At 35.6% G+C, this 11,132-nt stretch overlaps 2 protein-coding genes across 2 annotated transcripts; one reads left to right on the top strand and one right to left on the bottom strand.

The window, feature by feature from the left end:
* The first annotated feature begins 640 nt into the window (after window positions 1-640).
* LOC110941689 (GDSL esterase/lipase At3g48460) lies at window positions 641-5,260 on the top strand. The gene is made up of 2 exons (XM_022183355.2): window positions 641-1,307; window positions 4,587-5,260. The coding sequence occupies exons 1-2, from the start codon at window positions 675-677 to the stop codon at window positions 5,091-5,093; spliced, it is 1,140 nt and encodes a 379-aa protein (XP_022039047.1). The 5' UTR covers window positions 641-674; the 3' UTR covers window positions 5,094-5,260.
* A 2,794-nt stretch (window positions 5,261-8,054) lies between these two features.
* On the bottom strand, window positions 8,055-10,722 carry LOC110941688 (heme chaperone HemW). The gene is made up of 2 exons (XM_022183354.2): window positions 9,774-10,722; window positions 8,055-8,764 (listed from the first exon to the last, which is right to left on the bottom strand). Exons 1-2 carry the CDS (start codon window positions 10,592-10,594, stop codon window positions 8,137-8,139), a joined length of 1,449 nt encoding a protein of 482 aa, XP_022039046.1. The 5' UTR covers window positions 10,595-10,722; the 3' UTR covers window positions 8,055-8,136.
* Window positions 10,723-11,132: the final 410 nt, after the last annotated feature.

Here is an 11,132-nt window from a genome sequence, read left to right as displayed (position 1 = left end):
GCCATATTTTTAAAGTTATAAATAAGAGAAAAACAAGTTTTAAAAACCAATTTTAAACATTTGAGAAACTGCAGGGACCAAATGTGTATAAACCAAAACTTTCAAAAACCAATACCGCCTCCTCTGTCTTCTTCTCTGACTTTCCCAGCTGACTTCCGGCTAGCGCGGAAACTTTTTTAATATATATGACCGTTCAACGGTCATATTTTTTTAAAACAACAACCTTCACCCAGTTATGTATATCGCGAGGAGAGCAAAAAACCAACCCATAACACTGGCCGTAGCAGTGTGGCCGGGCGCTATAAGACGCGATAACTAAGAAAGGCGGAAAATACCGCCTCATTACGGACAGTCTAATAGTTCAAAAGTTTATTTGATAACATTTTTCAGTTACATTATTTCAATAAATATTTTTGTATTCTATCATTTTAATTAATAAGTTTTCTGTAGAGTGTCTGAATTGTGATGAATGAACCTTCTCGGAAAAGATCTAACGTAATAAAATATATAAACTCTGGACATACGCAACTGACCAATTATACATAAAGTCAACTTCGACCATGGTAACCTATAAGGGTAAAATAGTCTTTATACCCCCAACTTAGGATTATATAACACGACAGCATGTTGGGTGAACAACACTTCAAATATTAAGGCGTTACTAAATAGTAACAATGTCCATTTTTTCGACCATGATCGCAACCGCCACCGCGGTCGCCACCTTCCTCCTCCTCCTTACTCTCACTTCCGCCAATCGTCCAAATCGGCACTTCAACAAGATTTACGCCTTCGGAGCCTCTTACGTCGACACAGGAAACACGAATGCCACCACCGCGCCTAGCATCTTCCGTTACGCCTCTAACCTCCCTTACGGCCGCACTTTCTTCCACCGCCCAACCAACCGATACTCTGATGGCCGTTTAGTAATCGATTTCGTGGCGGAATCACTGTCACTACCTTACCTGCCACCCTACCTTAACCCTGAGGCCGACACTTGCTCGGGTATTAATTACGCGGTCGCAGGATCCACCGCGATCGAACATGAATTCTTTGTCGAAAATAACCTTCCCTTAGCTATAACACCTCAGTCGCTACAAACTCAGCTAAGTTGGTTCAATAAGACATTGGAGGGGCTAAATTGTAAAAGTGCAATATCGACGTCGCGGGAGTGTAGGGCCGTGTTCCGCGATTCGTTGGTCTGGTTGGGTCAGATGGGATCAAATGACTATACTTACACCCTTCGATCAAATGTGAGCGCGGAAACAATTCAACGCCTCGCCAATGATCGTGTTACAAGGTTTCTAGAGGTAATAATAATAATTACTCTAGTTATTATTCTATTCCACACGTTAACTCATATTTGTACCATTTTTTTAACAACCAAACTTCTATATATACAAATATAGAAAATCCAACAAGAAACTCGAAAACAAACACGAAAACAAGCATATTTGCAAGTTGACACCAGCATTGCCTCTTTAATCCGAATATTTTTTATGTTACCTTAACTATTGGAGGAGCCCTATCCCACATCGAAAGAATAAGACCTTCCGGTTGTATTAATAAGATCTTGGGTTACTCCCTCTATCACCAATTGGTTTTAGAGTGGAACCCCATAGACTTCAATATGGTATCAGAGCCACGGCTCTATGTCAGCTCCGGTTAAGGCCACGTGTACACCTCTTGATAGACCGGGTTACACGTGCGGGAGGGTATTGGAGGAGCCCTATCCCACATCGAAAGAATAAGACCTTCCGGTTGTATTAATAAGATCTTGGGTTACTCCCTCTATCACCAATTGGTTTTAGAGTGGAACCCCATAGACTTCAATATTAACAAAACTACAATAAAATGAATCACATGTTAATAAACCAATTATGTTTGAACTATAAATTTATCTATTTTTGAACAACATGAAATATCAAACCACATTTTTTTTAATTAGAATATTTAAATACCTTTTAACAAAATAAAACATGTTCAACATGTAAATCCATCAGGTTGACTTAAAACCTGACAAGTTTAGCTAAATGTATTCACTAAATAAATAGTCAAACAAGGCTAAACCTACACTCATAAATTGTTTAGATTCATGTTTTGTTATTCACACCTCTATTTGTTAAAGGTGTAGGATCATGGTTGAGACATGATTCGCCACCTAGGAATATGAATGGAAGGCTACATCACCCTCTTACTTGATCCATCATGGTTTGCGTGGATTAAACCATGCCAACCATGGTCCTTTCCATTTTTAAGAAATCATTTCATTTTTCTTTAGACAAAGATAAATTAAAATAAATAAGGAGATAGTGGTTTGAGTCATGACCATACCCTTAGGGTAGTGGTTTTGGATTGTGGATTAGAGATCGGTTACATGACACTGACGTGGAGGATCATGGTGATCACGATTGTTATAACCACACCCTATAGCCTAAGCATGTAAACGTACACATGTAATGACCACTTTGTTAGATTTGGTTCTGGGCCTCTCGCAGCTCCTTTACTTTTTTGGAACTAAAATAATCAATTTTAGAATATTAGTTGCAAAATTGATTTTTGATAATAAATGTAAATAATTTAAACACAACTACCCACTGTGAATATACTTTAATAAAATGCCACAATTCTGATTTCATTTCAGTAATACAAAATTGTAATTCACGAGAAAAACTTTAAACAAAATTATTAAAAACATAGTTAAATACAAAATTTACGTATAGAATTTTAATTTATATTATATAGAATTTTAATTTATATTATATGTGTACAGTTAGGAACAGATGAATAGCAAGCATTTACGTTATTAGTTTTGCATGTATATTCTTTAGTTTAAATTTCACTCATATACATTATACCATAATATATATAATACTAGAACGGTGTCTCTGTGATACGACGGTAAACACAAACACTTCATAAGTGTGTATGGTTCGGTTGGTTTGGTAATTTTCAATCGAAGTCGAAATTAAAGTCATCGGTTAGTCTATTTTATTAACCAATCGGTTTTCGGTTAACCAGTTCGATTCATTCGGTTAGATTGACGGTTTTTGTTCGGCTCGCTTAATTTCGGTCAATAGCCAAAACCAAACCGGGCTTTACTTATAAATACATGAAGTGGATGTATAAAATATGAAATACATGAACTGGAGGTATAAAAACTAGAAATATATGAAAATATAAATGGTTCGGTTTGGTTAATTTTGATTAAACGTCGGACTCGGGTATTTTTTCCATCCCTACCGATATCGATATTATACAAACGGTAAGTCGTTTCAATGGTTTTCGATCAATTAAAACAAGATTTTTTTTGGGCGGGACTTTATCTTTTTGGTTACACTAGACAACTTTTGTGTAATGAAATTATTGTAATACACTTTTTTAATCATAAACTAAAGCGAGTATCGGTACCCTAACGAGCCAAGTTGCATTCAGAATAATGTATTTTTTTTCGTGAACTATACTGATTGTTGGTATCGTACTGGTAAAGAAACGAACTTGTATAGACAATATCCGCATGATCTGAACGTGTGCTAGTATTCATTTTTATGGTTTCGACCAGTGCAACATATTTTGTTTCTTTTCAATATACTAATATTTATAAAATTCTCTATGTACTGTTGTGACGCACTTATTTTTATTTGCGTTTCAATATAAATTGTATTAGACATTGAACTGTCAACTTACGACATAACCTACTTGTTATATACAAAACAAAATATAAAATAAAATATAATTATAATAAAATTGTAGATACGCATTCATTTGTCCTAATTTACAATATATATACACACACACACACACACATATATATATATATATATATATATATATATATATATATATATATATATATATATATATATATATATATATATATATATATAGGGTAGGGATCCTAAGAGAAGTCCACCCTATATGAGAAACTTGAGAAGCATTCTGGACCACACATTTTTCTAAGCCTTTCGTAATATACACATATGTATAGTTTAAAATTGACTATATACATATATGTATATTGAGTTATACACATATGTATATAGTCAATTTTTAACTATACATATGTGTATATTACGAAAGGCTTAGAAAAATGTGTGGTTCAGAATGCTTCTCAAGTTTCTCAACTAGCCTATCACTTCTCACATGATCCTTTTCCTATATATATATATATATATATATATATATATATATATATATATATATATATATATATATATATTTGAAAATGTGTTTATACATGAGCATATTGTATATATAAGTTGTGACATATTTTATTAAAAAAAAATATTTTTCTGTAAAAAGTATGTGTATATATACATGGAGGATTAAATTCATACTATTCTTAATCTAACAATAAAGTGTTGATATGTAGTTACAAGTTACAACAATAAAGTCTTGATATGTAAAACACTCAACGTTTTGTTGTTTAATATCTTGATATCTAAAACACTCAACGTTTTGTTGTTTAATATCAACACTTTACCTCTTATAATTTTTATGTTAAGGGCGGAACCACCATATATATTATGTCTACTATCTTTCTTGTAAAATATGTATAGATTGACCATGTGTATTTGTTGCTTTGACAGGCAGTACTTAACAAAGGTGCAAAATACATTGTAGTAGAAGGCCTCCCTGCCAGTGGTTGCTTAGCCATATCATTGTTCCTTTCACCGGCGTCCGATCGTGATGACTTGGGTTGCGCAGCCTCGGTCAACAACCAAAGATTCATCCACAACACCATTCTCCAAGCCAACATTCAAAACCTAAGAAGAAGATACCCGAAAGCTGTCATCGTGTATGTTGATTATTGGAATGCTTATAGTTCCATAATCATGAACGGACCAAGGCTTGGGTTCCAAGAGCTTTACAAAGTATGTTGTGGGGCTGGTGGTGGACTCTACAACTTCAACTTGGCGGCCATTTGTGGGTCCCAATCCGCGAGCTCGTGTCAAGACCCTTCTCAGTATGTCAATTGGGATGGACTTCACCTTACTGAAGCTATGCATAAAGTACTTTCTGATATGTTTCTTGAAGGTCCTTTCACTTATCCGCCGTTGAAGTACTTGTTGAGTCGCAAAAACGACTCAAACTAGATGATAATATGTGCCTTTTTGTGATATCTTATCACTTATGGCATTTAGAATCTGTCAACAATAGCATCAATCTATTTACCCATATATATAGGTTGATTCAAGTTGTATTTACTTTTAAGTTTTAACATATCAAATCTATCTACTATATAAAAGAAACCTTCTGTGGACACGTGTTGCTCAGTGAGAGCTACTTTACCTTCTTTTTCCCGCTCAATGCCCACGGATCAACACACACGATTGTGACATAACCCGGCCCGCTTATTATATACTTATATTCTGTTATTCAATCTTCTTCTTCCATACGCAACTTTCAAACTTCACAAACCCTAACCCCTTTAACGATCACCACCGTCAAGATCTTACGCACCCCTTCGTCATCCATTACTTTGGTTGTTCAATCTCTTCTTCATCAATAATCCTCTGGATACTAAACAACCCAGGTAATAAATTTATGTTTCCTATAAATTCTGGTTTGCGTATTCTTTTCAACTTCTCTATCAAAACCCTCAAGAAGTTTAAGAGGTCCACTTTGTTGTATATCCAGAGTGACGCTATTTCGGAAACGATTATCGTTCAGGATGAAGATTGATTCATCATCATCATCTGAAGCTGATGCACCTATTCTGTCACCGTAAGATTGTATACTCCAGGTAGTGTTTTATATTTGAATCCTTCATCCTTAATTTGTGTCAAAATTGGGTATTGTTTACAGTAACAATGGGGATTTAGGTATTTTAAAATTTGATGACGATCAATCAGTGTTTTTCAACAAAATTTGGGCTTTTAGATTTGAAGGTTAATACGTTTAAATTATAGCCTTTCGGGTTTAAATTATCTTCTTTGACTAGGTACAATCATAAGTCAAGAACTCAATCTATATATTGAGTGGAAAGTTGATGTGAACTATTTCTGTCAGTTGTATAGGGAAAATGTATATTGATTGTGTGTTATAGAGTTTGATATTACACATAGATAGATACTTTATCGGCATTCGTACTATGATACTTACGGTTAAATACATAACTTCTTCGAAGCAAACGACCCCTAAAAAGGGGTCATCATACGCCAATTCATATGGATCTCGTGACTCGAAGCAATCAAACATGCAAGGTGAGTCGACACCATCAAGAAAGGAAACTGGTAATTCTACTCTTGGTAGAATGCAAATGAAAGAATAAGTTTTTAGTCCTAAAAAGAATGTGACTGGATTTAGTAGCAAGGAGGATGAGTATTATGATGGGATACCTCGCATCCGTGCAGCTTTGTTTGAGAAATCAAGATCTGGAAGCTTTTGGGTACGTGGATTTTTTGCACTGGCTACTTCCTATAATAGAGATTAAGAGTTTATACCGGCCATAGTCAGTGGCGGAGTTTGAACGAAAATTTAGTGGGGGCCAGACTCTCAAAATCCAAATCGGTGAGGGCCAGACTCTTAAAATTACAATATTTTACACTACAAAAAATTGAAAATTTTCGATAAAATTAACATTACGAACGAAAAAACGGTGAGGGCCACCCCAATAAAGCTTCACCAATACCATAATGCAAATTATAAATCAACCATTTACTTGAGCATTTTTGTATGCAACGTTGTTGGTCATTTATATATAAGGATCATATTTGTTTTCATCATTAAAAGTCATATTTGTTTTCATGATTAAAAGTCTTGATTTTGTGGATTTTGTATGTATCATTTGAGTGAGGATATATGAAGAAGACGAGTCCCACAAAATAGTGTAAGAAAAAAGTCTATTTCAAAATTTCAATATCAAAACCTTATACACTTCGATTTTCTATTTGTGTGTCCGGGTTATATGCATTATAAGCAACAAAGACATGGTTCTTGGTCTCATTACCTTGTAAGAGTATGTCTATATCTACCACCAAACTTGTCATTTTTTTTGAAATTTTAGGAGAGTAAGTGAAACTACATTTCATGCTCTTTTTACTCACATAAAGTGCAATCACGAGTTTGATTGGGGCAATAGTGGTATTGTGGTAGCTTTACGATGTATAAGAAGATTTGATTTATAAAAAATCGTGTAACATAAGATTTCCTGATTATTAAAAACATTTTTTGGTTGTATGTGAAGGAAACTATGGTTGCAAAGTCTTTCTGAACCATGAAGGGTATGAAGTGTTTCCCCTTCTTTCATGTTGATGAAAGTAGAGAACCGAATATCCCAAAGTCAACTTCGGTGCGGTCCACCATATCAAATGGCCATGAAGGGAGTAAATCAAGCTCTTACTTGACATCAATAGATATTTCTGATAATAGCACCGTGTCATCCACAAGTGTTACATTCATAAGTTTGACTCAAAACCCGAGTGGCAAAAGTTACAAAAACCTCATGGAATTTTAAATTACTAAGCTGAAAACAACCATATGGAATTTTAGCCAGGCTCTCATGATAGGGGAAAGCGGTTTTGGGTTGTAATACGAAAAACAAACAGTTCTGGCCAGAAGATTGATCATTTGATCTTCGTGTCAAACAACTTAGCAGAAGGGGATTGCATGTTAATTTTTTTGAGCAAAAGGGGGTTGAATACTTGAATGTGGAGCTATGGGCACATGACTTACTTTTGTAAGTGAAAATATAAAAAGAAACCAAAATGATAAGATCTCTAAAATACATACCTTATTTTACTCAAGAATCGGTTATCTTTTGGAAAAAAAAATTAAATACATTATAATTGCCGGTAACTCTTTTATAAATTGCAAATGTTGTATAATAAGTAAACAACAAATTTTGTGTACATAGAAATATTTATAGATGAATACTTTTACATTTTTAGTTTTATAAGTACTAAATATAATTTACAATTTTGTATTTATTTATTTAGTTTTTTTTATTCAAAACGTTCTATGTGATTTTATTTAAAACATGCATTTACAAAATATATTAGTTTATCCCATGTATCACACGGGTAACTAACCTAGTAAGTAAACAAAGAAGGAAATATTACCAAGGATAAACTGCCTTTATAAGACAATTACATAAAGAATGTCTTTAACTAAAAAAAACACATTTTCGATGATCATTCAAGGATCAATCACCCCAAAAGCAAGCGATATCAACTCGTTTGACAACAGGAAACCATCTGGATCACTTAACCGAATAAACCCAATCTCATTTTCCAATTTTTCGTCATCTAAAACCAACGAACTAAACTCATCTTCCGTAATTTCTCTTCTTTGATCATCCAAAAACAACACATGCCCACTTTTCATATAAGGCTCATAAACCTTACACAATTCAACAGCGACTTCGCTTCCAAAATCTTCTACAAAACTCTTGAATTCTAACCCTTTTGAAGTTCTAAACGAAAGCATTACAATATCCATAGCCATTTCCCCTTCATCAACATCATCTTCTTCGCCCAAATCAACTAAACCATCCTCCAAATTCTTCACGTAATTTGTGTAGTCTTTTAACTTTTTTGGTCTTGAATATCTTGTTCCGTTTATGTAACTAGCAGAACCTAAACCGAACGCATAAAAAGGCTTGTTTATCCAGTATGTGTAGTTGTGCTTGCACTCAAAACTGCTTTTGCTGTAGCTGCTAACTTCATAATGGTTATAATTAGCCTCGCCGAGTGTTCTTGAGGCCATTCGGTAGAATTTTGCAGATTGAGTGTCTGAAGGCAGTGGGAATTCACCTGGTGTGTACCTGTAAATCATTGCAACTCATTTTATTTTTGTAAAACTCATTTGGGTAACGAACATATAGTAAAAACGGGCGGGTCGGGTAATGTGTCAGTCAGTGTTCAGGCAAGAGCATAAAAGGGCTGGGCCAACCAGCAAGCACTATATTGTGAGTTGGGAGGTTCATTTGTTTGACTTAACTCATTTAATCCTTTGAAGTTAAAACAGAACTCAAATACACCCATTCATAGGTGAACGGGTCAAAATTGCCACCTCTAGCTGTAGACTGTAGTTGTTAATTTTATACCATAAACCATGAACCTAATTGAATAGAAGTTATGTATCAACATGATTATATGTTCACGAGCCGAGCCGAACCGAGCGGACCTTTGCTCGTGCTTGGCTCGTTTACAAAACGAACCGAGCGGAGCGGCTCATTTAAAACCGAGCCACAAATCAAGCGAGCATTTTCCGAGCAGTAAATATTTCGAGCGAGCGGCGAGCGAAGATCGAGCGATTTGGACAACCGTGTCGCCCGATTTAAATTTGCGGCGAGCGAAGATCGAGCGATTTGGACAACCGTGTCTCAAGTTTTTATGTCTTAATAAACGAGCACATTTCATGGCATAATATTTTTCTTATGGATAACAATGTTGTGGCCGACGAGGCGATGATCATATTGCACGAACAATGACGTTGAGAGCAAGAGACATTGACTTAGGGTAAGGACATAAAACATTGAGGCGATGAGCAGACTGTCATTTATCTGTTTAGGGTTTAACTTTTAGATTTGGTAAATTTACAACCTTAAAAATCAAAATCAAGAATTGTACCATTTTGACACTGAAGGTAAGTATGAACATGTAATCCAGAAAAGCTATGGACACAGGGAAATTTTACAAAAATCGACAATCTTTTGGGGACGGAAGTCATCTAATTTTCGGTTTTAACTAAAACCTTAACACTAGATGGGCCACAAAGCAAGGTATCATGACTCATACGCATAAAAAAAAAGATTGTTTTGAAAAACTTACAGTGATCCAAATTTGGTGTCTTTTTCAATCTGCAAGTCATAAACCGAGACATGATTCGGCTGCGCTTCAACCGTGAGCCTCAAACTCTCTTCCCACATTTCTTGAGTTTGATTCGGGAGCGAAGAAATAAGATCCATGCTCCAATTACCAACCCCACATGAACCAATAATCTCAATCGCCTCATGAACCTCCTTAACACCATGAGCCCTCCCACAAGCCTTCAATAACTCTTCCTGAAACGCTTGAACTCCTAAAGACACCCTATTCACACCCAACCCCATCAAGTCCTTCAGCTTCCTATCATCAAATGTACCAGGGTCCATTTCCATTGATATTTCAGCATCCAAACATATCCCAAATCTTGATCTCAAAGTGTCAAGAACCTTAGCAACAAGTCTTGGTGGCACTAAAGAAGGTGTGCCACCACCAAAGAAGACAGTTTGAAGAGGCGGGTGTGGGTCAAAATGTGTTTTTGTTGCCTCAATTTCACGGATAAGAGTGTTAATGTAGTTTAATATTCTTGGGTCATCATCTGCGGTTTCCGGGGATGTGGAGCCGAGAGCAACGATGGGGAAGTCGCAATAATGGCAGCGTTTGCGGCAAAAGGGGAGGTGGATGTAAGCTGAAGCTGGTGGGAGATTGTAAGAAGGGGTTTCGGGTGTTTCGATGGTTAAAGGTTTGGTTGAGGCATTTCGTCGAACAGTTGGTGGGCTTTGAGGTAATAAGGTGCAAAAAATGGGCGTTTTGAAGGGGAGGATGGTGTTGGTTTTGGTTTTTGAGTGGAGGGTTAATAGCATGGGAGCAATGGTTGATTTCAACATGGTTGAAGTTTGGTTTTCGATGTGAGATAGAGAACTAGAAATTGTTTTGTACTCTGTTTGAAACTAATATGCCAGACGGATTATTGTTGGTTTCAAATGTCGAGATAAATTTCTCAATTCCGAATATTAAGACTCGGGGCTGTTTGTTTATCTCTTAACGAGACTCTTAATGGTTCAAACCTCTTACTGGTTCAGCACTCAATGATTCAGACTGTTTGTTTCACGAGCAGATATCTGAATGGTTCAGACATTTGTCTCTGAATGGTTAAGCATAGTACAGAGTCTGAATGGTTAAGACCTCTAATCTGAATTGGTCGGACATTTGCTTCTAAACAGTTAAACATTATACAGGCTCTTAATAGTTCAAACCTCTTACTGGTTCAGCACTTAATAGTTCAGACCTCTTATTGGTTCAGCATTTAACTATCCAGATGTTATCAAACAGCCCCTCACTCACAAGTAACTTGAAATATCAAAAACCCAACAACTATACAATTTATTTATTTATATTTTACAGTTTCAAGTTTCTAATATTTTA

Source organism: Helianthus annuus, chromosome 5 (assembly GCF_002127325.2).
Source record: "Helianthus annuus cultivar XRQ/B chromosome 5, HanXRQr2.0-SUNRISE, whole genome shotgun sequence".
In the NCBI taxonomy this organism is placed as follows: domain Eukaryota; kingdom Viridiplantae; phylum Streptophyta; class Magnoliopsida; order Asterales; family Asteraceae; genus Helianthus; species Helianthus annuus.
The sequence above is the reverse complement of the archived record's forward strand: the minus strand, read 5'-3'. Positions and strand labels throughout refer to the sequence as shown.